Genomic DNA, 27,281 nt, shown 5'->3' with positions numbered 1-27,281 from the left:
CAGTGTCCTTTTTAATGGTGGTGAGGGCCTCATCAATCTTTTCGCCAAAGAGATGTTGGCCGTCATAGGGCATGTCGAGTATTTTTGTTTGCACTTCCTGGCGGAAAGAGGTGGCCTTGAGCCAGCCCTGTCTTCGCAGTACGGCAGCACCTGCCAGCTGCCGGAAACCAGTCATGGCAACATCCATTGCGCAATCAATGAGTTCGGAGGCAGATGTTTGGCCTTCCAAGAGAACCGAATGAGCCTCCTCCTTTACATCCTCCGGCAGATCGGATAGATAGGGTGCAATGTCTGCCCAGAGTTGACGATTGTAACAGCCCAGAAGAGCTATAGAATTTGCCACTTTCACCGTCATGGCCGACGTAGTGGCGAGGCTGGATTGTGCGAGTTTTTCTGCGCCGCTTGTGTTACCACAGAGTCTGCCTTGGGGTGACCTGTGAGGCATGCTGGCGCCGATGATGTAGCCTTGTATTTCTTATCCAGCCTGGGTACAACCACTTGGATGGAAGCTGGCGTTTGCATTAGTTGTTTGCCCTGTTTCCAGCTAAAGTCAATAATGGGGATCGACCTTGTCGTCTTTTTAGTGGGCTCCTTAAAATCATAAAGGAAGCATTCAGTCTCCTGAGTTTCCATAGACATATGGAAAAGTTTGGCAGCCCGCTCAACCAGATTTTGGAATCCACCAATGTCTGCGGGTGGCGATTCCGAAGACTGTGGTTCAGGAGAGGCCGGAGAATGTGCAACATAGTCCTGGTCGACATCTGGGTCCGACTCGTCGTCATGGACCTCGCCTTCTTCTTGATCTCTCTCTTCGTCGTCAGACGAGTGAATGTCTTGTGCCGGCTCCTGGTCTTTACTAAGTACCAGTGGAGGTGGCCTGTGTCGAGACGAAGGAGCAGGTACCTGCGCAGCTGGAAGTGCAGGCGTAGTGTGTTTTTCCGGAAACCGCTCTTTGTAATCTTTTATCAGGAATTGCAGGTCCGAGACAATGGATGCTGGCAGGCACACCATTGGTGTAACTTGTGATTGCACTTGAGTGTGGACTAATTGCTCCATTTGTTCTTCCTCTTCCGGCTCCTCGTCCGTGCTTTGGCACTTAAGCACCAAGTCTCATGGGCTAGTTGCTTGAGTGTAGAACTCTTCATCCGATGCCTCACCCTCTAGCAGGCAGGCTGGAGGCAGTTGTTGCACCTTACTGGGCGACGTCAGGCGTGGTGTAATTGGCCTTTTCGTGATCTTAACGGTGACGTGGGATGTCCTTCGTGGACGGCAATGTCACCGCCGTCGACGATCTTCCCGCCGTCGACGGTCTTCCCGTCGTCGACGGCATGCTCCTCGTCGACGGTATGGTCTTCGTCGACTGTCGTCGTCGACGTTTTCGACGTCGATCTCATCGACGACGGTAGAATCTTAGTCGGCGATGGAGTGACTGGGATAGTAGACGGCACAGGTTTACTCGCCGAAGATGAAGGTGTTGTCCTCGTCGTCGAGGAGGCGGCCGACGATGCTGTTGTCGTCGACACTGTAGTCGTCGACGTGGAGACAGTTTTGTACGCTGAGGAGACCATCGACGCTGTTGTCGTTGTCAAGGCCAGCGGCTGCTTCCTGGTGACAGGAAGATCCTTGCCAGACACGGAGGTTTTGCCCTCTGAGGACTTTTTGGAAGTCTTCCTAGGAGGGGTGTCTGAGGGGCTAGGGGAAGTAACCCTTGGCCTCTTCAAGGAAAAATGCGAAGATCCAGCAACACTCACCTTCTGACACCAAGTCATCTGTTCTGGTCTTCAGCCTGTTTAACCAGAGTAGTAGGCGTCCTTCTCGGTCCTTCAGGGTTTTGTTCGAGAAGGTCCTACATATTTTGCAGTCCTTGGCTTGATGTTGAGGGTAGAGGCAGTATAAACAAGTTTCATGTTTATCCTCTACATGAAGCCTTTTTTTGCCACAGGAGGAACAGGCTCTAAAGAGACCTTTTTTCTGGCTATCAGCCATAATGCTAGAAGTTGAAAAAAATTGTTTTTTGTAGAATGAAGAAAGATTCCGGAGGAGAACTCAGGTGGAGACTCCCTAGCACAACGTGCGGTAGAAAATCTGAGAGACTTGGGCTCCTGACAGGAAGGTTCTAGAAGGAGGTGGTAGCTGATTGGTTGGTTTTCTTTACTTTGGTCCTTTTTACAAAAGGACACAGATAGGCCACCAAGGTGGGACCCTTGGGCCTACTCTGTTTTGGTCCTTTTTACATAAGGACGTGGATAGGACACTAAGGTGATACCCTTAGGCCTATTCTTTTCTATGTATGTCTATAGGACATTACTTTTTTATATACCGGAGGCTCCCGTCTCGACGACAGGGAATGATTCAGGCATGTGAATCTATGAAAGACACCCAAATACTGGATAATACGGAAGTACAAGACTTACTATCCCAGTCTACAGGGGTTTGGACCAACACAGTTCAAGATTCAAGTGGATACCAAATCTGCACCAGCAGTGGCACAGGGGTGGCTGAGTGCCAAGAAAGCATCTGCCACCCAATGCAAAGAGGTTGCAAACTCGGAGCAGGAGGCTGGACAAAGGTGACCAACGTCTGGGCAGGTAAGTTGGTATATCGGTGGGCACCTGGGCAGCGTTGACTGGGCTTCTAAAGTCAGAGGGAGGGGTGAGGAATATAGGGGGTGGAGGATCAGGGGGGTCTGGGGCAGAAGATGCAGGGGTGCCTTTGGACGTCGGAAAAGATACCGGAGCCGGTCACGGGGACCCTTTGTGTTAACAGCAGGCATCTTCGTGGGGTCCAAGAGAGGTCAGCCACGGATTATTGGAGGTCAAGATCGGGGAGACATCGTGGGACTGGTTGGGCCACTCAGACTTGGGCTGTGGGTGACGGGTGCAGAGTGGGAAGGACTTGCGGATCCAAAAGGCAAGGGAGTCCTTGGTATTGGTTTCTTTATGTACAGGGCCACTGTCCTCTGGAGTTGTAAATCTTTAGGGAAGGCAGGCAGTCCAAGGGATGTGCCTGCAGGACAGGTTGATTCTTCGAGCAGGTTTCTTCTAGGGTTGCAAACAGACCGGTAGGGTGGGGGCAAAGTCTGCTGCCCAAAAGTAGGGCTTGAACTAGCTGATAAGACCCTGGCTAGCATAACAAAGGGAAGGAAGCCTTTGAGGCTGGGCTGTAGGAAAGTGGATTTCTGTTGCAGTAAGCCGCCCAGTGGCAGATTTTGGATGTAATGGTAATGAGTGTGTCCTTGTTCCTTGCCAATAAGGCTCCCAGGGCCTTTCCCTTACAAGTACAATTGTTTTCATAATTGGCACCACTCTGCCTACCTGTAAGTCCCTTGTAAGTGGTCGATGGTACCATGGGGGTCGTAGCCCCAGAAAAGCCTCGGAGGGCTGCATCATGTATTATGCCACCCTCAGAAACCTCTCACCACAAACATGCACCACTGCAATTGCAGCCTGCGTGTTGTGGTGAAGCTAAAAGTGAAGAGTTGACATAGAACACATGCCTGCCAAGCACTGCATGAGGCCGAAATAAGTCACTCCTAAGGCAGGGTGCACTATACCTCATGTGAGGACCTACGTGCATGAGCAGACAAGCCCCTATAATATTGAAGGCAATTCGTAGATATTACAAGTGCACAGTAAAGCAATACTGAGTATATAGTCTAGAAACTGGTCATTATGAGTTTCCTAGCACCATAATGGCTTTACTGAAACCTGGAGTTTTTAGAAACAAACAACTCAGAATAATAAACCTGCACGGATTCCAGTGTCAGATGTATTATTCCATGCACTCAGTGGTCCCTTCTAGAGGGGAACCCTGAACCAACCAACCACTAGTGGGTTCCTGGACCCCTGCTGTGGGAGTCTTTGCTCCCAGGGTTCAGAAACAAAACCTTTCCTGGGCGGAGGTGTTCACACCTCCCCCAGTTCAGAAAGCCATCTGTGGCAGGGGAACTTCAAAGGCCTTGCTGCTTTTGTAACACGACCCCCAGCCTCTACTGCGATCAGGAGCAGACCACTTTCCAGTCTCACCCCCCTGTTGGGTGAAAAAATAGCCCAGAAGGTGTGCCCGCCTCTGCCAACCTTACCCCTCAGGTGGGGGAGGCGAGGTGAAGCCCACTCTTCAGTGCCCATTTTACAGATAGCAGGCACCCACCAATTGGGGTTAGGGATTGGGTTCACTTTCCCACGTGGGGTGAGCACACCAAGGGTGGCTACTGACCTCAAGACCCCTAAAACGCCCACTAAATACAGTATTTAGGGGCAGCCCTGAACCCAGAGAGCAGTTCCTGACGACCTAGTAAGACTGTCCTGAGAAGACATCAGAGAAGACACAGGCAACAACTGAATTGCCCCTGCCCCAATGGCCTGCCTGCACCTTCGGAAACCCCTGCAGCCAAGAAGACATCGAGCCAGGGATCAGCGACCTCCACAAACCCTAAGAGGTCTGACCCACTTCTACAAAGTCTCCAGGACACCAAAGGACAGCGGCTCTGGCCACAAAAGACACCAATACCTCCAGGCCCGGCTGAACCGCGAAGACTCACCATGCGGACCTACCTCTGCACCAGACGCCAACGGCCCAAGTCCAGGAGGCCCATCAGTCAAGAAGAGGTTCCCCAGCTGTTTAGAGTCCGAACCCAGGGAGTGGTGTCTCCTCCAAGCCGGTGTGTCGATGCCTGTAGGCTCAAAACAGAGACCCTGGGTCCTAACAACAAGTTCCAAAGGTGTCCTGACATCCACCTGCACTTGAAGTAACTTACCTGGCTGTTGGTTTCCCTCTTCTGGCTTCCTGACAGACGTCGGCACCCAGAGACAGATTTAAAAAATCTCCATAGAAAAGCATTGGGCACCCGAAACTGTGTAAGCACTATGCCCTCCCCTAAACCCCAAGAGATCAGCGCCCTAGCCCGATTGGCTTGCCTGGGAGCAGCCTCTATACGCAGTGCCCCTAGACCCACTGGCTAGCATAAGCTCCGGTACTGAATTTTGCACTCTACACCCAGCCACTCTTGGTCTGCGGGCGGGGCAGTCCCAGTGCAGAAATGAACCATGTTGAACCCTGGTTCAGCACCCTAAAGATATTTAATGTAAACCGTTTTACTTACTTACCTGCAAGTGTTAGCTAAACACGCCATACAATCCTGTGGAGAAAAATTAAGTTGTCTTGTACTGCCAACAAAAGCAACTTATTGCCTTAAAAAGAGTTAACCTGCTTCCTAATGTCCTGTGATGGTTATGAGTTTGATTCATGCAAAACTAGCAAAGTAATCTAAAAGTAGTCTGGAAGTAATTTCAAGTGTTTTTAAACTGCTCACAAAGCATTTTATTAACTGCAAAAGTAATCTGAGCTTTGACGGTCTTTTAAAAAGTGACATTGTCTGGAAAGTATCACTTACCTGCTACTAAGTAAACCTTGCTTCTAGAAATAAAGCAAAAAAATAACTTTATACAAACAATTGGTCTGAATTCAGTCAGTGTGTACAACAAATTCTTAAACACTACCCTCAGATAAAACCTGACTGCTCAACCACAAAAGAGTAAGTTATTATCTACTTTAGCCTTTGCTATACCTCTGGGGATCCACTGGACTCGGAATTTACTATACCAAAATAAGGTTTAGTGTGCACATTGCCAGCTTCCTACAGAGGCTCACCACCCTTGTACGCTGTTCCTGCTTGGGGTAGGTGTGAAGCACCTCTATTCAGAGCAGGCTTGGTTTCTGACCCACAAGAGCACATGGCACCCAACTCAAGGGGTCAGAAACATGTCTGGAAGTGGTAGGCTGGTGCAGACCAGTCACCTACACACTGAAGAGTTGGTTTTTCAGGGGGCATTTCTAAGATGCCCTCAGAGTTTATTTTGTAATAAATCTAACACTGGTATCAGTGTGGATTTATTATGCTGGGAAGTTTGATGCCAAACTTCCGAGCATTCAGTAAAGCCATCATGAAGCTGTGGAGTGCGTAATGACAACCTCTCAGCCCATGTACTCACCATGGCTTTACTGCATTTACAATGTCTGAGAATGGAGTCAGACACTGTATGGGGCATATTGCTCATGCAGCTATGCCCTCACCTGTAGTATAGTGCACCCTGCCTCAGGGCTGTCTGATCTGCTAGAGGGGTGAATTACCTATGCCACAGGCAGTCTTGTATGCATGGCACACAAGGATGTGTGCCATGTCGAGACTTGTTTTAGCTGCACCATAAACAGTCTGCAATGGCAGTGTGTATGTGTTGGGTGAGGGCATCTCCAAGGGTAGCACAAAATATGCTGCAGCCCTTAGAGACCGACCCTCTCTGGTCACAAGGCCCTTGGTACCACTGGTACTTTTTACAAGGGGGCTTCTATGTGTGGCAATTGTGGAAAAAAAGGTACAGTTTTGGGAAAGAACACAGGCACTAGGAACCTGATTAGGAGGGGCCCAGTGCACACTCAAACTGCATCATCATCAGGCAAAAAGTGGGGGGTAACCATGCGAAGAGGTGCACTTTCCTACAAACCCTAGGTGACCTGTTGGGGCTGCCTTAGACCTTGCCACGAATTCACCTCAAGTCCAGGAGAACAGTCCTGTAAGTCATTGCTAAGTCACCCTATGTAGTATATGCCTATTCCCCATAGGATAACATTACCGCTTTGATAACTTGAAAAGTACTTACCTGCTTACGAAGATCTTGGCGTCTTACTTTATATAAAAATCTGTTATTTTTATAAATTGGCATCAGATTTCCTTGAGCGTGTAGCTTATTTACCGACTCTGTGTGCAATAGATGCTTAATACTATGAAGCCTAAACTGAACGGCCACACTACCGCAAAAGAGCATTTGGGATTATTTAATCCCTTTAAATCAATAAAGGTTGCCTGGACTCTACAGTGAACCTCGTTTCGGTGCACTACATAGCGAGCCTACTTCCTACAATAGGTCATTAAGAAATGACAAACGGAGTGGAAATGTAGCAGTCTGTAAAGTTGAAAATAGGAATTGCTCCTTTTAACAATCCCACAACCTTGACAATGCCATTAAGCAATTTTCAACAGGAATTTTACTAGACAGAAAAGAAAGCTATGCTGCCAGAAATTCAGAGGGAGAATGGCAAGTTGTATATGAATTCATTTAAGATGTTTATGATGCATAACTAAGATAATAAGCAAGTACCTTTTCCTTCTGCATCATAGCATCATATTGCTATTCCATCCTTACCATAGAACAGCATGCTTATTCCACAATCCTACGTCATGGACGCTTTAAACCAGGTAGACATGTCTAAACAATAGATTTTCAATGGAGCCTAACCACCACATATGTGCTTAGAACTACGAGTCCTTACACTAATGGTTTTTGAAATTATGTCCGAACTTGGCCTCTGTCACTGACTGGGTGACTCTTAGGTCTTCCCAATAACACTGTTAGCCAATAAATAAAATATGCAAATATATGAAACAAAGGTGGTTTGGAGTTTAAAAAACAGGTTAAGAAATAAAAACTGTAATTATCCTGTAACGAAATGGCCATCGCTCTTTTTCCCATCTCGCCCCACAGGTCTGGAACAAACTGCCCTCCCACCTCTTATCCATCTCTGAACACAAACTCTTCCGGGCCAGTCTTAAAACCTGGCTGTTCCCGAAATGAGGTCTGCCACAGTCTGAATCATCCCCTCGGCACTGTTCCACTTGTTCTTCTCTGCCAAAAGCTCCTTGAGACCTTGCGGTGATAAGTTGTGCTCTACAAAAACGTTTGACCTGAACGATCTGCTTGTAGTGCTGTATGATACCAAAGGGGATGATGGACAAGACGTTTGAGCAAATCAAACACTCACCCAGAGTCAACTGATCTGGGTTTAATCCATCATGATTCTTTAGCTCACTCCAACAGTTCACACATGGCCATATGCAAATCAGTCAGATCCTGTGCCTCATGGGAACAGTCCAGCCCGAACTGCCAAGCCATGTCACCCCTGGACCGGAAACAAGCATCCTGGGACCGGTTTCTGGCTATTCAGCCAGGCTAGCTTGAATCCAGTGGCTAAGTGAGCAAGGGCCCACGTCTGGGCATACCCTGCCAACTTAGGGCAAACAAAGCAACACCAAAGGGGATGATGGGCGGAGTGTTAAACAATGCAAGCACTCACACCCAGTCAACTGATCTAGGTTTAATCCATCCTCTAGGCAGGCTTGGATGATAATGCCTGCAACTCACTCACCTTTTGGGTAGATGTTATTACCACTAGAAAGGCTGTCTTGATGGTAAGCAGCGGAGGGGACAATTATGCAATTGCTCGAAAGTAGCACACATGAGAAATGTGAGGACCAAATTTAGGTCCCACTGAGGTATGACAAAGGGCATAGGTGAAAACATATGTACAAGCCATTTTAAGAATCTATTTACAACAGGAGATTTAAACAAAGACGTTTGGCCTGGCAGTTGCAAGGAAGTGGACATAGCAGAAAGATAACCCTTGAGCGTACCCAACGCAGAGCCCTGCTAGGCAGTGGAAACAAAGATAGTAGATAACGATGCAGAAAGAGGGTCAATAGACCTTTCGGTTCAATATTTTACAAACATTTACCAACAGCAAGAGTATACCATCTCAGTGGAGGGCTGCCTGGCTGCCAAAATAAACTCTCATACTTCTGGAAGAAGGTCGAAAGCTATCAACTGTTGCCATGCAATCTCCACACATGGAGGCGGATTATTGACCTGTTCGGTTGGGGTGACCTCCCCTGATGCTGCATTAGAAGATCCTCCTGAAGGGGCAGTCTGATCGCAGGATCGATGCTCATTTTCAGAAGCTCTGGATACCAGATTCTTCTTGCCCAGTCCGGAGCCACAAGAATGACTTGGGCCTGGTCATTCTTGATCTTCTTGAGAACCCTGGGCAGGAGTGGTGCGGATAGAAAGGCGTACAGTAGGCCTGATCTCCACTCAATGAGATATGATCCAGAGTGATAGCTGCCTTGGAAACGCCAATGCACAAAACTGCAGATATTGCATGTTCTCTTAGGAGGCAAACAGATCTAACCAAGGCTCTCATCACTGCCGAAAGAGACCTTGCACCAACTCCGACTGGAGATGCCATTCGCAATCAGCTAGGCATCAACTGCTAAACTTGTCCACCCTGGTGTTTAGAGAACCCACTGTTGAACCAGCCAGGATTATGCCCTGCTGTTCCAGCCATGTACAGAGACGAAGGGCCTCCTGACAAAGGGTCCATGACTCCACCCTGCCCTGTTTGTTGAAGTACCACAGGGCAGTGGTGTTGTACGTTAACACCTGCACTAACTTCCCCATGACAAAGGGAAGAAATGCTTTCATTGCCAATGGGATTGCTCGAACCTCCAACAAACTGATGTGGAGCCCCGACTGTCAGAGACCAGTGTCCTCTGATCTCCCTCTCTCCCAGATGGCCACCCCACGCCAGAAGTGACGCATCTGTCACTACTGCATGAACAGGTCGAGGAAGGGAGAAGAGTCTGCCTTTGACCCAACTGCAGTTCATTAACCACCACTGCAGTTCCTTCCGAGATCTGAACTGGAGGAATTTCCCCTGATGCTGTGCTAACTGGAACTGCAGGTCCCACTGCAGAGCCCGCATAAGCCATCTGGCGTGTTTTACCAAACGGATGCAGGAGGCCATGAGGCCCATCAGTCTCAGAGTCAGTCGTACTGAAATCCAGGATAGAGGCTGAAACATCGGTATCATAACCTGAACATCCTGGACTTGCTTCTTAGGAGGAGAAGCCACAAACTACACACTGTGTCCAGACAGCTCTGATGAAAATGAGTGTCTGGGAAGGAGTCAGGGGTGACTTCAGCATGTTTATAGAGAACCCAATCAAATGCATTAGGTCCGTCGTAGTCTGAAGGTGGGAGAAGACAGTTTGGGGCAAAGAAGTCTTCAACAGCCAGTCATCGAGGTAGGGAGAAGACTGAAATCCCTAACCTGCACAGATTAACTGATAACAAAGCCATCGCCTTGAAGAACACACAAGAGGTGCTGGTAAGGCAAAATGGTAGCATGGGAAACAAAGTGCTCATGGCCTACTTTGAACCCCCAAGTAAAGACTGTGGCTCAGCAGGATGGGGATGTGAAAATACACATCCTGCAAGTCCAACGCTACCAGTCAGTCTCCTTGGTCTAGGGTAGACCAGACATGAGCCAACGTGAGCATCTTTAACTTCTCCTTTTTGAGGAAAAGATTGATGGTCCGTAACCCTTTGTTCTTCAGAGTTAGAAAGTATTGGGACTAGCAACCACTGCCTACTTCTGAAACCGGGACCTCTCTACAGCCTCCTTGGCCCGGAGAGCTGTAACTTCCTCTTGGAGTAAATTTAAATAATCCTCGGCCCGCCATTCTCGAAGGGGCGGAATAGGAGGAGGAAAAGAAAGGAAAAGCAGAGAATAGCCCTCCTGAATGACCTGCAAGACCCACTTGTCCAATGTTAAGGACCTCCAGTGGAGAAGGAGATGATGATGGATTCTCCCTTCAACTGGAGTAGCTTGGTCTTGCAGAGTCAGACTAGGAGTACTTGGAAGGTGCAGCTATCGAGCGCTACGGCGGCGGACTTTTGCACAAAGCGGGGAAAGCTAGACTGGCTATGTGGTGTTACTAAGAGGCACAAGGATCTGATCGTAGCACAAGAGTCCATGAAGCGCTTCACAGCAGTCTGCCTTCTCCCCAAAGGAGACAAGATCCATTAAAGGGCAAGTCCATCCAATTAGCCTGGACATAGCTGGAGAAGCTAGATGTTCTTAGCCAGGCGTGGCACCGTAAGGCCACTGTCGAACAAAACTGCTCTGCCCAGCAAGTCTGTATTGTCAAGGCCACACCTAATGGTGAATTTTGCTGCATCTCTCCAGTCCTTCCTCTGGGACCTGTGGCAGCACTTGTGCAACTGTCTCCCAAAGGGACTGGGAGAAACGACCCAATAAGCATGCAGGGAGGGGGGACAGAAGGGAATGTGCCATGTGAAGTGTATGCCTGCACTACCAAACTCCCAGGGGTGGGAAGTGCGCTAAGGAACTTCGGGTCTCCCGGAGCCGGGCTATGGCGGCATGCAATTGTCCTATTTACAGGAGCCCTCTAGATTAGCCCTGAACTGTACTGAGAGCAACTCCAGTCCTAGAACCTCAGCTGCCCTCATTACCACCAGGACATAAGAAGACCCCTCCTCCATAGCCACAGTTGGCGGAGAGAGCATGCCAGTATCTGGAGATGTGTCCAGCCCACTGGCCTCCCCAAGTTCTTCACATCAGTCCATCTGTTCTACAGATGCATCCTGGTGTTCCAAAGGGTCCATAGACCCCTCCCACTTCTCTGCCATGCCTTAAAGGTCCTGAAATAATCAGGCGATAACATAGAACCCCTGGGTTCTACCTGCGCCAGCGGCACTGACTTCAGGGAAGGTTGCGTAAGCATGACTGGATTTGGCCCAGATTGGATCCATGAGGCCCCACTGGCACCATGGCAGGAGCAGATGGCGTTGAATCTGATGGAGCGTCTTCTAACCCCGCGGGGTCCGAAGGTTCGCCAGATGGTTCAGCCCACTCAAATACATTGCGCATGGACTCTTAACATTATTTTATTTGAGCGGGGGTCGCTCCAGCTCCTGGAAACGAAGGAAGGCGCGGAGTCAACTGGCTCCAGCTCTGCAGAACAGTGCCTAGAGGGCCAGTTTTCCTTACCTCAACAGACGATAATCGAGGCGGAGATAAAAGTCCGCTTAGACTTCGTCTTGTGCCACTTCCTCGAGTGTCCCGAAGACCTTGAGTGGGAGGAATAAGACGTGGGCTCCGGGAGTGGTCCCGCAAAACTTTTTGACTAAAATGTTTGGTCTAGTTGGAATGAGGTCACGGAGTCCCTTTAGGCAGCCAACTCCAGTTGGGAGCCAGTCTGGAGTACCAGCAAGGTCTTCAGAGACCGACAGTTACCTCAGTAGGTGAAGCAGTCCTCAGTCCGTTCCATGCACTGTTATCCATTGCAGGGCTTTCTTAAGGAAGTGGTCCTGATGCAAGTGAAGAAGGATGCTGAAGATTCTCAAAGGATTCTGAGGATGTGATGTGGTCGGACGTTTTGCTGCGACAACACCTCGCAGCGGAGGCTGGGGGTCGCATTACAAAAGCGGCAGGCCTTTGAAGCTTCTCTCTTCGAGAACAGGCTCATCCTGGAGGTGGAGGAGGCATGACACCTCTGCCCAGGATGTGCATTGCTTAGGATCCCAGAGAGCAGAGGCTCTTCTTAACAAGGGACCAGAAACATGTCTGGAGATGGCTGGCTGCCTACAGCCAGCCAGAGACCACATTAAGGTTGGTAGGTTTTCAGGGGCACCTCTGAGGTGCCCACTGAGTACATGGTACAATAAATCCCACACTGGCATCAGTGTGGGTTTATTGTAAGGTGTATGTTGGTACCAAACTTTCCTGTGTTCAGTGAAGCTATCCTTGTGCTAAGGAACTCTACTTCTCGAGTTTTCAGCCCATGTACTCTTTATGGTTTCCTTGGCACTTACAATATCAGGAAATGGACCCTAATATTCTAGGGACAAATCTTCTCATGCAGATAGGCCCTCACCTGGGGTATAGTGCACCCTGCCTTAGGCAGTGGGGCCTGCTAGAGGGTTAACTTCTCTATACCTTCAGGCAGTGCTAGCTGGCATGGCATCCAGGCAGGGTGCCATGTCAACTTTGTAGTTTTATCCCTCACAGGGACATGCAAGTGACAAGGGCAGGTGCATGGTCCCAGTAAAGGTGGTCCCAAGAGATCATCTTCAGCTCCCAGGCAATAGGTACCCAGAGTACCATTTACAGAGGGTAGAAGTACCAATTGCGGATTTGTTTTTAGATTAGAAGCACTGGCACAGGGGACCTGGTTGACAGGAACCCTGTGCACTATAAAAGAAATCACATCAAAACCATGCAAAAGAGGCACTTTTTTACAATGCCCATGAACTTTGTAACCCAAGAGAGGAGTCACAAAATCCTGTGACTCAAAGCTTTTTTGAACAGAAACTTATGTTGGAGCCCAACACTAGATAGGAAAAGTGAATGTAAAGCTTGTGTATCTACAGCCACACTTGCGATAAACATGCTACATATTTTTTCTACGTGGGTGGAGAAAGCTGGATCTGTATATACTATATCAAAGTAAGGTATAGTGTGCAGTGGAAACCCAAAAGGTAGGTAGAGGTAAAAGTAGAAACTAAGCAGTAAGGCTTAGGGTAGTGTTAAGCATTTATTGTGCTCACTCAGGCAAGAAATTGTGTCCCACGCTCAAAGACTGAATGAACACAGACACATTTGTTTGTATAAACATATTATTTGGTTGTATTTTATTTTCTCGAACCAAGCCAGGCCATGTACATTTGAGTGTAATGCTTTGCAAAGATAATGCAGTTGAATGCAGTAGAATGCAATTGGTTTGTTTACAGGTAAGTCAACAGTCAAAATTACTTTTCAGTTACTATTGTATTACATTGTACATTACTTTTCAAATTTTTTTAGTTACTTTTTCTACTCAGTGTGATATGCCTAGATATCACACTGGGACACTTACTAAATAAAAGTTAAGTAATTCAGGTTTTGTACATTTGCAGTTTTAGGTTTTTATACAAACCAACTCCACACAAGAGATTTTTCACAGAAAAGCAGTCAATGCAGTCCTATGGGAGAAAACTTATCGGTTTAACGTTAAGTACTTACTTAGGTTTTAGAGTTGGTATTCTGGGGTTAGAAGGAAAATGCTACATACCGGTATGCATCTGTTATTGGCATGTAGGGCTGCAGATTCACACACTAGTGCATAGATTGCCATCTGGTGGTGGGCCCGGATTATTACACCTTGTTGTTGTCCTGGAAGAGTCTTTGTATGGTAGATGACTCCTCCAGTGGAGCATAGTGAGCATGGGCATCAACTCCATCTTCAGATTGTTTTTCGCCATTAGGGAAAATGATGGAGTTGTGTGAGAACAGAAAGAGATGTCCATGTATAGTGTATCTAATTAAGATATTACTGGAACAGATAAAGGTAGCTGGGGAGGCGGGTGGGCATGTGTGAATCTACAGCCCTACATGCCAAGAACAGATGCACACTGGTAAGTAGCATTTTCCATTCGAGGCATATGGGCTGCAGATCACACACTAGTGCATTGATTGCATAGCAGTTCTCTCCCTTAGCGGTGACTACCAGTATCTGTTGTAGTGGTTTGGAATAGTGTTTGGAGTACAGCCTCGCCCACACTAGCTTGTTGTTTGCACATCTACACAGTAGTGCTTTGTGAATGTGTGCGATGTAGACCATGTAGCTGCTTTGCAGATATCATCTAAAGGAATGTTCCCTAAAAAAGCCATAGATGCCCCTAGTTTACGTGTAGAATGAGCCCTGGGGGAATGGATAAGTGTGTTTTGCCTTTTGGTAGCAAATTTGAATGCATTTAACAATCCACCTTGCAATCCCAGTTTTTGAGATGGGATTACCTTTATGTGGAGGAGAAAAGAACACAAAAAGCTGTTTTGTTTCACAAAATGGCTTTGTCCTATCAATATAGTAGAGGAGAGCTCTTTTGACATCTTTTGAGAGGTCTTTCAGCAACTGTTTGAGGTTGAAAGAATACTGGCAACTCAATAGACTGAGAAGGAATGGTGAAATGACTTTTGGAAGGAATTTGTTCTTAGAACCACTTTGTTGTGATTGAGTTGCAAGAATGGTTCTTGAATTGTTAATGCCTGGGTTTCACTTACCCTTCTGAGTGAAGTAATAGCCACTAAAAAAACAACTTTCCATGAAAGAAATTGTAAGTCACACTTTTGCAGGGGTTCAAATGGAGGACCCATAAGCCTAGTGAGAACAATGTTTAGATTCCAAACCGGGGAGGGTGGTACCCTGGGAGGAATTATTCTTTTGAGGCCTTCCATGAAGGCTTTGATGGAAGAAACTCTGAATAATTACAGATGCTGTCTGTTTTGAAGGTAAGCTGCTATAGCAGCAAGATGTAACCTGATTGGGGAATATGCTAAACTGCATCTTTGTAGATGGAGCAAGTAGCATATGATGTTTTGGATGGAAACATCTAGTAGGTTAATGTTGTTATTGGTGCAATATATAACAAACCTTTTCCACTTGGCTGCATAGCATGCCCTAGTGGTGGGACGTCTAGCTTCTTTGATAATATTCATGAAATCAGATGGGAGATTGAGATATCCAAATTCTAAGACCTAAGGAGCCAAATCGCTAGGTTGAGCTGCATGGGGTCTGGATGCATGATCTCTCCATGGCTCTGTGTTAGCAGGTGTGGAAGGAGTTTTAGTTTCTGATGTGGTACCACTGAGAGTTCTAGTAGTGTGGTATACCACGGTTGCCTTGCCCATGTTGGTGCAATGAGAATCAATGTGAGGGAGTGTTGCTGTAACTGACGAACCACTAAGCGAATGAGTGGGAGAGGCGGAAAAGCGTACGCAAATCTGTCTGACCAACTCATCCATATCGCATTACCTTTGGACGATGGGTGTGGATACCTGGCGGCAAAGCTTGGGCATTTGGAGTTGAGGTGTGTGGCAACAGATCTATTTCTGGCTGTCCCCACTGTTGAAAGAAAGGTTGAAGAACTTGCGGATGAAGTTCCCACTCGTGAATCTGTTGTCTCCGACTACAGAACAGATCTGCAACCTGATTGTGAACTCCTGGTAGATGTTCCGCTAATATGAAGATTCTTTGAGGAATGGCCCACCTCCATATGCTCTGCACCAACTGGGAGAGCTGTAAGGAGTGTTTTCTTCCCTGTTTTTGGATGTAGTAAATGGCTGTCATATTGTCGGTGCGGACTAAGACAGCTTTGCCTGATAGGTAATTTTGAAATGACTTTAGAGCTAGAAAAATGGCTAGCAACTCCAGATGGTTTATGTGGTGCAGCTTTTGCTGCGGTGTCCACCTGCCCTGTACTGTGTGCTCTGCCAAATGAGCTCCCCAGCCGGTGAGGGATGCGTCCATGGTTTGCACCTCCTGTGGAACTGGCTCTATGAACGGCTGCCCTTTGGAAAGGTTTTTAGTGTACCACCACTGCAGAGAGTGATGGGTCCGGCCGTCCACCACCAGATCGGTTAATTGACCTTGAGTCTGGTTCCATTGGCTTGCTAAGCTCTCTTGCAGGGGGCGCATTTGAGGTCTTGTGTGTGGTACTACGAAGATGCAAAATGCCATCATTCCAATTGGCTGCATGAACACTAGGTATGTATTGTGGCACCCAGATACTGTTGAGACAGGGATGGTTTGAGATGTGCCCGTTTGGTTTATAGTGAACCAGAGTTTGTGTAATAGGAGAATGGTCTGGTGTGTGTGCTGCACGCACTGGTGGTGGTATGACTTCGCTTTTATTAGCCAGACGTCGTGATATGGGTAGACATAGATGTTTTCCCTTCTCCGGTGTGCTGCTACCACAGCGAGACACTTTGTGAAAACTCGGGGTGCTGTAGTCATTTCGAAAGGGAGGACTTTGAATTGGTAATGCTGACCGTCCAGTACAAACCGAAGGTACTTACTGAGCTTGGTGAATGGGAATGTGGAAGTAGGGGTCCTTGAGATCTAGGGTAGCAAGGAAGTCGCCTTGTTTAAACAGAGGACGTACCTGCTGTAATGTGACCATATGGAAGTGGTCGGACTGTATGTAAAGATTTAGGGGTCTCAGGTCTAATAGAAAGGAGGGAGACGTCCTTTTTGGGAATAAGGAAACATAGGGAGTACACTTCTGTGTTTTGATTGTGTACTGGAGCTCGTTCTATTGCATTTTTCTGCAGTAGAGTGGCAACTTCTTGTTTTAGGAGTGTGAGATGCTCTTGTGACATGGGATGCTGTCTGGGTGGTATTGTTGGAGGAGTGGAAGTGACCTCCAGGCAATAACCTGACTGAACTATTTGTCTCATCCACCTGTCTGTTGTGATGGAGTTCCATGATTCCAATCAACAAAAGAGTGACAACATAACTAAAAGAAATAAAAAGTCATGGAGTAGTTTAGTTTCTACCACCAGAACAAGTACAAAGACAGTAGGGAGGTAAGGTAAGCATGCTTAGTGGAAACCTCAGGCACCAACTGAAAGTCGGTAGCCAGTTGTCTTCATTGGGTTCTTATAGGAAGAGTAGTATCAAAAGTGTGGTGAAAAAAATGAATTAAAAGGTGTGGACTACTCCCCAAACTGAAACACTCTTTTAATAAGAGGGTAGTTCTAACTCCATTAAAACCAGTGAAGAATAGCGGACATGTGAATGGTTATGTTAATTTGAACCATCAAGTCCTATGAATCAATAAAGAAAAGGGTCGACATGTTTCTGCTAATGAGCCAATAGTCAGCTCAGCATTCATCAGGACCGAAAAAGCCGTCTTCACTCCGCGGTTGGCACACGCTAAGGCGCCTGAACCAAGTGGTGTGGGACAAAGAAACTTTACAACCTTAACTGTAAGAGTTGCACAGGTGTCTCATACGGCCTCTCCGAGATGTGAGAGACCGGGGAATAATCAATTATTAATGGAGGCACCCCTTAGGCTTGTGGCAGGGGGAATCCTTCACGCCCAGAGTATTTGCTTCCGGGCGACTGCCCGCCGAAAAAACCTAGAGCGTCCACATCCACAGCCCGAAACATGGAGTTACAGACAGGTAGGAACTGTTGTAATCTCCCCCCGACAGGAGTGGAATGGTGTGGGGGGAGGGGAGGGAAGTCATAGTTTGGGAGTGGAGGCAGTACGGGTGTTGTTACTTCTGCATCTATCTTTAGTGTTGTTGCCTCTGTATTCTCCTCTATAATAACCTCTATTGGGCGAGGATTGGGTGGGTGCTTTGTAAGAAGAGGAAGCAGTATCGGCTAGAACATTTCTGGAGGCGCCCCAGTAAGAGGAACGACAAAAAGATGCCTTGGGAGTTGGAGTTTGTAAAGCTCCCATGGACCTTGCAGTGCCAGTATCCTTTTTCATTTTTTCTAAGGAAGTATCAACTGTAGGACCAAAAAGATGTTGCTGGTCAAAAGGCTGATTAAGAATACTGGTTTGTACCTCTGGTTTGAAACCAGAAATGCACAGCCAGGCATGTCTATGTAAAAGTATGCCAGTATTTATTTCCCTTGAGGCTGTATCAGCAGCATCTAAAGGGCAACGGATGGAAGTATTAGTGATAACCTTCCCTAACCTGTATTAAATCAGAAGCCCTGGTCTTAGATTTGTCTGGCAAATGTTGCATAAGGGTTTCAAGCTCATCGCAGTGAGTCCTATCATACCTTGCCAACAGAGGTTGGGTGTTGGCAGTTCTCCAGACGTTGGCTGCCTGAGAGGTCATGCGTTTGCCTGAAGCATCTAAAAGTTTGGACTCTTTATCAGGGGGTGGCGCATCTCCTGATGTCTGCAAATTAGCTCTTTTCCTGCGTTTGAGACTACTAATGAGTCTAATGGCAGCTGGCCTTTGATATAGGCTGGGTCAGTTGGAGCAGCTTTGTACTTTTTCTCCAACCTGGGATTAACTACCCTAGCCCTGATGGGGTCGTTAAACACATCAGGTGCGAGCTTTAGAACCCCTTTAAGCATTGGTAAAATGGTTGTGGTTTTATGGGATGATAATAATGTGTCCATAAGGAAGTAGTTATCTACTGGATCAGTGTGTAGATCGACCCCATGAAAGGTTGCTGCTCCATGAATTAGTTGTGTGAACCCTAACCCTCATCTGGAGGAGATGGCCTAGAAGGGTATGGTCCAGGAATATCATTTGGGTCATCTAAGGGTTGCTCATCTTCTATCCCCCCTGAGTTATCACCCTCATCATCTGCTGGTGCAGGGCAGTGTGGGATGGATGGTGACTGTGCGGGGGAAATGTCAAGGTCTGGTACCTGTGCAAGTGGTGAAGGTACCCTTATAGGAGAAGTTTGAGCATGTTTATTGAGAGGAACTGGAGGGTATTGGGGGAGGGTCCTGTTTCCTTTTAGCTGGTCCAGTAATGACATGTCCAGTCTTTGGATGAATAAGAAGAGTCTTTTGTTTTGGATCTGGACGGAAAAGCTCTTCTGTGGGAGCATCCTTTTTCGGCACTGACTTGCCTTGCTTGGGGCAGAGTTGTTTAGAGGGTTTAGCATTGCCTATTACAGTCTTTGGAGCAGATTTTGGTTCTGGTTCCAAAGACTTGTGGTCAGAAGCTTTCTTCGGCTAGTGTTTTTTATTAGGATTGGATGTTTTCGGATCAGGAGTTATTCGTTCCGAAGCGAGTTTCGGGTCGACAGCTTTAGGTGCCGAAGTGAACTTCGGTTCGACCGGTTTAGGTACCGGAGTTTGTTTCGGCACGACAGTTTTTGGTGTCGAAATTGGTTTTGGTGCGGAACTCGTCTTCGGCTCGACCGATTTGGGTACCGAAGTTTGCTTCGGAGCCGGACTTGGTTTTGATTTAAGGACTTTTTGTTTGTCGGAACCAATAGGCTGACTCTAGCCCGAGTTGCCTTGAGGCATTTTGGGAGTCTTCGTTGCCGGGACGGAAGACGGGGCATCGGAAGATTGTGATCGGGGTGCACCTGAGCCAGAAGGTGGAACCGAAGCCTGAACCGGTAAGGGGGTGTCAAGAGGGTCGACATCTGTACTCACGACATGTTGACCAGCTGGAAGGGGATTATCATCGTCTGAATGCTCTTTGGCTCCGGAAGCTGAATCCTCTGCTTCGGAAACGACAATGTCTTCCTGCTGTTCTTCTTCGGACTCCGGATCGACTGGAGTCTCCTCGACGATGTCTGGTGCCGATGAAGAGAATTATGCCAGGACAATATCGGCTTTCGTGCTCTGCGGACAAGCACAGATTGCACACCTCGTGTAGATCAGTGTGGAGGTATTTGTGTCCACACTTAGGGCACTTCTTGAAGGGTGTTCTTTCCATGAGCCGAAGGACCAATGGCGCAGTTGGGCCCAACAGCCCCGACGATCGCCGGAATCGAGTAGTGCAGGCTTATTTGATGCAAGTATAAAGAAATACGAGATCAAAAACGATACCGGCAGTAGAAATGAAGGAATGGGTGTCGAAAGGAGATCGGTAATGAGACCGAGCGACAAACACATCCGAGCCCGATGGCGGAAAAAAACCAATCTGAAGATGGAGTAGATGCCCATGCGCACTATGCTCCACAGGAGGAGTCATCTACCATACGAAGACTCTTCCAGGACAACAACAAAGTGTAATCATTTGGGCCCACCACCAGATGGCAATCTATGCACTAATGTGTGATCTGCAGCCCATATGCTTCGAACCCAGCGCTCCCCCAGGGTCAAGGATGCCCTCTCAAAACACCCTCAGCGGCACAAGGACAGCTGGTTGCAGAGTGCTAAGGTCCAATGTTATTCAATGGAGGCTACAGGGCCACCGGTTTGTGGCTGCTCACAAGCAGGCCATAAGGTTAAGGAGCAAAGCTCCTTGTGTTAGGCTCAGGTCAAAGGGGGATACTATTCAGCACCTACAGTGGATCAGGGGAGGCTGGGTGCAGGGTGCTGTTTTGGCATTGGGTGCCCTGTTGATTTCATTGGGGGATTCTCCGGTTGCAACAAACACTGCAGCCTCGGAGAAGAAGATCTTCTGGAGGCGACCACCGGTTGGAGACTTAAGTTGGGATGCCAGGACACCGTCAGTTGGGCCACCCAAGACTGTGGGACATCTGGTGCAGGGGTGTCTTGGGGCGCCGGCTTATTCTTACTGGCTTCGGTCGCAGGGATCCTCCAGAAAGGGGCTGCAGACTAGAGGCAGGTCAGGGATCACCAGATCCCAGGTCAGGATTGTTGGGGAGACCTCCTTGTGGTGTTGGGCCACTCAAACTCAGGCCACGTGTGTCCGGTGCAGAATCTGGGATTTGGCCGGAGCCAGAGTCTGTGGGTAAGCAAATCCGGTGCTCAAGGGAGATAGTCTGGTTTGGGAAGGCAGGGCAGGTCCTCCCGGACACATCGGGATTTTGCTGGAGCAGGTTGAGGTCGGCACCGGGCAGTAGGGCTGGGGCCAAGTCAGTTGGTGTCCTTCTTTCAGCACAGCTTCTTCGGGTGGTCTCTCTTCTTGTCTGAGGCAAGGTTCAGGGGTTCCCCCAAGTACTACATTTAGGGACGTTACAGTTAGGTACAGGTCAGGACCAATGGGTCTGTTCGTTGGGGGGGTTGGCAAAAGTGGGTACACCTCTACTCCTACTTGGTTTTCCAGCCGATTCTCCTGCCCAAAGTGGGGGTCACGACTGGTGGGGGCCAGATGTTGGGAGCAGCAAATGGCTGGGGTAGCTCCCAAAGGCGGCAAGCCCTGGAAGCTTACCCTTAGGGGACCCTGCCCATCCTGGGGGAGGAGGCTTGGCACCTCGTCCCAGGATGAGATTTGTTTCAGGACCCCGAGAGCGCCAGGGTCTCGACCCAGGGATCCAGAAACATATCGGGTGATGTCAGCTGGCGAGCAGCCACTCAGCCAGGACACTAGAGTTAAGCCGTTTTTTCAGGAGCATCTCTAAGATGCCCTCTGAGTGCATTTTCATTAAATCCTGGAATCAGTGTGGGTTTATTGTGCTGAGAAGTTTTATACCAAACTTCCCAGTTTTCAGTGAAGCCATTATGGTGCTGTGGACAAACTCCCAGCACCATATACTCTTAATGGCAGCACTACACTTACAATGTCTAAGAATGGGCTAAGACACTGTAGGGGTACAGGGCCCATGCACCAGTACCCTTACCACTGGTATTGTGCACCCAGCTAGAGGGGTGGTTTACCTATGCCAGGGGTGCGGTGGTGGTGGTTACATGGCAAGGCAATAGTACCTATATTGGTTATAAAAGCAGGTTAAGACTTGAACCAGATAAGCTTTTTTAGGAACAGATGTTCATGATGGCATACTGGTGTTGGAAAAATTCAAGATTAACAGAATTTATAAAGAAAATGAAGAAAGCGCGATCAGACTGCAAATAAGTAGAAAACGTAAACATGAAAATTAGGAAAGTGTTACTATTTTTATAAAATGGTTTCAGATAAAGGAAAAGATGGCAAAAATGTAACAATTTCCTACCAATCGCTGAAAGACATGATGTTGTAAAGGGGAGGCTGATCAGAATCATTGAAGGGTGATTGTTCATTCAAGCTTCCTGCTCCCATGTTCTCAAAAATGATCCAATCGCCAACGTTCAGCTCTGGAAGAAGACAGTACTCCACAATTCTATCAAGCTCATCACAGGATGGACCCCAAAGACTGCTTGCGAATAAAGGCTCATCTTCCCTGCATTTCTACATCAAAGAAATGAATGAAAATAAACTATTCAAGTACAGTAAACAGTGCTTCAATATGACATTTGTACATGGAAAGGTTACTTACTATCTGTGACAACTTTAAGGAAACATTAATTGGAAGAAAAGTTACTCACCTGTAACCTTAATTCTCCTTCACGAGATGTTCCACTGAAATCATAAGCACTGAATTTTCCCGCGCATGCACAGGATCTTGGAAGTTAATGCTAATTTGTAAAACAAATGAAAAAACCATGACAGCTTATTGCAGGCTATACCGGCAACGCTTTTTCCAATATTAAAAAAATTTAAAAATACACAAGGTCAGGAAACGTGACTAGATAACCTTTCACACACCCTTTCTAAAGGAAAAGTAAGACTTCGGATTGAAACCTATATAAAATCAATTAATGCAGTCTTACTTCTACTGATGAAGTGGGAGAGTTAACTTGTGGTTTCAAAAGAGATTTCCCTGACAGAATAAGTTACTTACCTTCGGTAACTCTTTCGGCTGGATACTCCATATAGCCACAGATATTACATTTGAAATCTCCCCAAAGTCTAGAGTGGATATAGAAAACTCTGCAATAGCTCTTGCTTGGCATCGAGTGGGGCAGTCAGCCACCGCTATGACTGTCTCTTCTCTGTATGTGAGGACATGAAACTAAGTTTGCTCATGGGAATACAGGGACGCCACAGTGTTAACACGAATCCACATAGAAGTGCCACCCCAGCACACAGTTTATCCACAGAACTGTCAAACTCTCAAACGTGGCTAACTATCGACAGGAGTTTACTTCGTGGAACCTAACTTGGAACCTTATTAATCGACAAAGTCCATGTCAGAACAGACTAAGGTGGGAGAGAAATCGAAGGTTAAATGTAATATCCATCAAGAGCGTTAACAAATACAGATATTTCAAATTGCAGATTGCTCACTCATTGAATCAATATCAAACCAGTATCCTTATGAAGGTGGTGGGTCTTAGATCGCCTTTACACTAGGAAGTCCTACAGGATTGAACATACAAAATTGGACTCCCTGTGGATCAGAAATTTAATACAGTAATACCTAGTGAACTTCTGGAATGATGACCCCATGGCAACTTAGCAGAGGCCAATTACTGGAACATACTTGGCTGAGCATAGCACAATTTGATACAAAGGGCAATCCATCCTGACAGTCATTTACTTCACTAACTTCCCTTAGTTCCCACCAGCCAAATCAACAAACCATTGATAGTCCAACCAATGCTCCTCAGTCCTGAAAACATAGGAAATTGTAGCCCGATAAAGATACATAAGGTTAAGCCTCTCCTCCTCCATGGGATATTATGGACAGAAGAGTGCAGAGAGCATGATGGATTGCCCCACATGAAAAGGTGGCAACACTTGCAGAGACAAAAGCCAGAGGTTCAAGCAGCAACTTATTGAGGGAAAAAGTTGTAATACAGAGGCTAAATTGAGATGGTTTTCAACTCACTAACATAGCATGCAGAAGTGATGGCAAAAAAGTCTTGTGTCAAAACGTCTCAATGTTCAACTGTACATCTGTTCAAGGGGAGAACACAGCATAAAGTTAAGAACCAAACAAGACCCACTACGGCATAATGAACTGAATTGGGGGAAGCATACGAGAGTCTCATTAAGAAACGCATCACAAACAGTGGCTTCACTGAGGGCTGATCAGGCTAACAAAAAAAGGCCAAAAGGGCCAGTGTGTGACCTAACAGAGCCGAAACAAAGCCCTGCTTGGCTAGAGAGAACAGCAGCACATCAGACACTTTGCCAGAAAATCTGCCTTTCCTCACACTAAGGAATGAACTTAGACCAACAGCTAGATTATATAGACTTAATGGATGTGATGTGCAGAGTCAGAATAAAGTCCCGCACTTCCAAAGGCAGATTCAAAGCTCTATGCGATTCTGCCGGCTCGCCATGCATGCTAATGTAGATTGTGAAGGTTCTCATGCAAAGCCCTGTCTGCTGTTGGGACAGCATGTCCTCTTGAGGAGGCAGTCCAAATGGAGGGAGTTAACTGTAGGAAGCTGTCTCTGTATAGACTGTACCAAAGTAAGGGATAGTATACAGAGCTACTTTCTTACAGAGGGGCTTGCAGAAACGGGTTTGACCTCTGGCTGAGGAGCATGGGTGCATAGGTGCTTTGAGGCATTGTGCAACGGTGGTCGAATACTCACGACTTTGGCTTTGTTCTGCAGAAAAGGGACATACAGGACGGCTGGGCCATTCTGTGTAGGCCCCACTGTCCCTGAAGTCCCTAGACATGCCGGTCGGTCTTCCTCAGCGTTGGTGTCCGTACTGGACACATCCAGCTTTGCCTGCTGCAAGGGGTGCAGTAACCCAGGTATTGGTGTTGTGCCGCTCCAGTCGGTCCTGATGTCCCCACACTTGAAGGAAGGATGGATGCGACCTATTGGATCATGGCTACCTCATCCTGGGCGGCCAGCTGCGTCGGTAGTCCCAGTGAGTGGCAGGTCGGTACTGGATGTTGCTTCTTTGGTGCCTGAATAGCTCCTCTACTCCAAGGGAGTTTCTCTGGCGATTGGCAAAACACAGGAAGCCCTCCGGATTTCCTGGAGCCTGCACAGCGGCAGGACGAGTGTTTCTTCAACTATTGTAAGGGGCAGCAGGCAGGCTAGCACCAAGGCTGTCCTCTGTTCCCACGCTAGGGCTCTTTGTTCACTCCACTTGATCCATTGAAATCTGAAGTCCTGGTATCAAGGGGTCTCCTAAATGATTAAGGGGCGTTAAAGTAAGTGAGGGGTGGTAGTCAAAGGGCGCCTTACCCCTGGGATTACTACACCCCCCTAAACAACCATTTCAATTTGCGAGTGGGTCTCATCCTGTCTCAGTTCACAATTCCCTTACAAACAAGATGGTGGAATTTCTAAAGCACAAGGTACTACTTGTGTAATGATATATCTGTAAGAGACATTAGTTATTGATAGATTCCTTACCTTAGAATATCCCCAGGCGTCCGACTGGATCCAGAAAGTTTTTCGTCAGCTGTACCCCTGCGCGTCGGTAGGTGGCGTCATGCAGCTCCGCGTTAGTCGCTGGCATCGTAAGCGCCGAGATGACGTCACAGACTACTTGACGCCACCCATGCACACCAACGTCAGTTCTGTACATGACTTTCCACGCCAGGAACCCAGAGCCATGCAAGAAACGCACCACTGGTGCCATAAAACTAGGGCCCTAAAAGGGATGACCTTAACCCTAGAAATCAGTTCGCAGAACGGGGAGGATGGGTGGGGCGTTAAGGAATCTATCACTAACTAATGTCTCCTACAGACATAGTTACACAAGTAGTAACTTGTGCATCTGAAAGAGACACGCTAGTTATAGATACCTTACCTTAGAATAGATACCCCAGCAATACCAACCCGGTGGTGGGTCTGCGAACAAGATTTCACCAGAAAGTCACGGAGAACAGAACGGCCAAAGAAGCCATCTCTCCGGACTTGACTGTCAAGGCAGTAATGCTTGGTAAATGTGTGCAGCGAAGCCCACATAGCTGCCTGACAAATGTTCTGCAAGGGAACGCCGCGTCCCAAGGCAGTAGTGGCTGCCATCGCCCTGGTAAAATGGGCACACAGCCCCACAGGAGGCTACTTAGCCAATGAGTAACATGCATTAATCCACAGAACAACCCACCGAGAGATGGTTAGTTTGTGCCCGGCCTGTCCTTTTTCGCCACCCACGGAGCCAACAAAATGTTTGTCATCCACCCGGAACTGTTGGGTGCGCTTCAACTAGAAAGAGAGCAAAAACAACAGGTGATGGACAGAATGCAGAACAATGTCATACATTCACCCCAGTACAGAGATCTGGGCCTAAATCCATCGTTTTTTTGCTCACCATGCCTTTCCAGTTGGAACCCAGCCATATGCAAATCAGTCTTGACCCTGTGCCCCATGGGAACAGTCCAGCCCGAACTGCCAAGCCAGGTCCTCCCTGGACTGGAAACAAGCATCCAAGGACCGGTTTCGGGCTTTCAGCCCTCATCAGCTTGGATAGCTTGATTCCAGTGGCATGGAGAGCACGGGACTCACGTCTGAGCATACCCGTCCCACTCGCGGTGACAAATGCAAAAACAACTGGTGATGGACAGAATGCAGAACAATGTCATACATTCACCCCAGTACAGCGATCTGGGCCTAAATCCATCTGTTTTTTGCTCTGGGGTGGCTTGGTGAGCAAAATAACTTTGGATTAAACCCAGATCTGTGACTGGGGTGAATGTTTTGCCATTGTGCAACATTCCGTCCATCATCTTGTGTGTTTTGCTCATCAAATAGAATGAGAGCGCAGGTTTTGGGTCCAGACGGTGGAGCCGCTCTTCTTCTTTTGAAGGATGCGGACAGGAGGAGGGCAAAGTGATGGTCTAACCAATGCGGAAGGGCGGGACAACCGCTCTTCCTCTTTTGAAGGATGCGGAAAGAAGGTGGGCAAAGTGATGGTCTAACCGATGTGGAAGGGCGGGACAACCTTAGGCAAGAAAGAAGGACAGGTCCTCAAAACCACCTTGTCCGGATGAACAGAAAGGAAAGAAGGTTTGGAAGAAAGAGCCTGGAGCTCACTCACTCTTCTGGCAGAGGTGATAGCTACCAGGAAAGCAGTCTTAAGAGTGAGAAGACGCAAAGGACAGTTATGAAGGGGCTCGAAGGGAGCGCACATCCGATAAGTCAAGACATGGTTTAAGTCCCATTGAGGCATAATGAACGGCACGGGAGGAAAAGTGAGCGTATTGCCCTTCAGGGAACGGCTAACAACTGGAGACTTAAAAAGAGAAGGCTGATTTGGAAGCCATTTCAGAGCCTAAAGTTTACACCACACATTAAATTGAAAATGCAGGCAAACTCACTCTGAGGCTTTCCAGCGTCTGTCTTCTAAGCCATTAATCCTTCCCCCGGCCTCAAAACACCCCCACCGGACCCAAAGGAATCCTGTTGGTTCTCTGTTAGGGTGCTCAGACCATTACAAAATAAAAAAACAGCTCCAGGAGGTGCACACCCAGA

The 27,281-nt window shown here is 47.6% G+C and overlaps 1 protein-coding gene across 2 annotated transcripts in view; it reads right to left on the bottom strand.

The window, feature by feature from the left end:
• The window catches only part of AZIN1 (antizyme inhibitor 1), a 590,344-nt gene that overhangs the window by 19,951 nt on the left and 543,112 nt on the right, over positions 1–27,281 (bottom strand). For both annotated transcript variants that reach the window (XM_078686910.1, XM_078686911.1), the window contains exon 11: positions 22,025–22,239. In XM_078686910.1, coding sequence (XP_078543036.1) covers positions 22,025–22,239 — 215 coding nt within the window. The remainder of the gene's footprint in view (positions 1–22,024; positions 22,240–27,281) is intronic.

This window comes from Lissotriton helveticus, chromosome 4_1 (assembly GCF_964261635.1).
Source record: "Lissotriton helveticus chromosome 4_1, aLisHel1.1, whole genome shotgun sequence".
In the NCBI taxonomy this organism is placed as follows: domain Eukaryota; kingdom Metazoa; phylum Chordata; class Amphibia; order Caudata; family Salamandridae; genus Lissotriton; species Lissotriton helveticus.
This window is presented reverse-complemented; position numbering and strand designations above follow the sequence as displayed.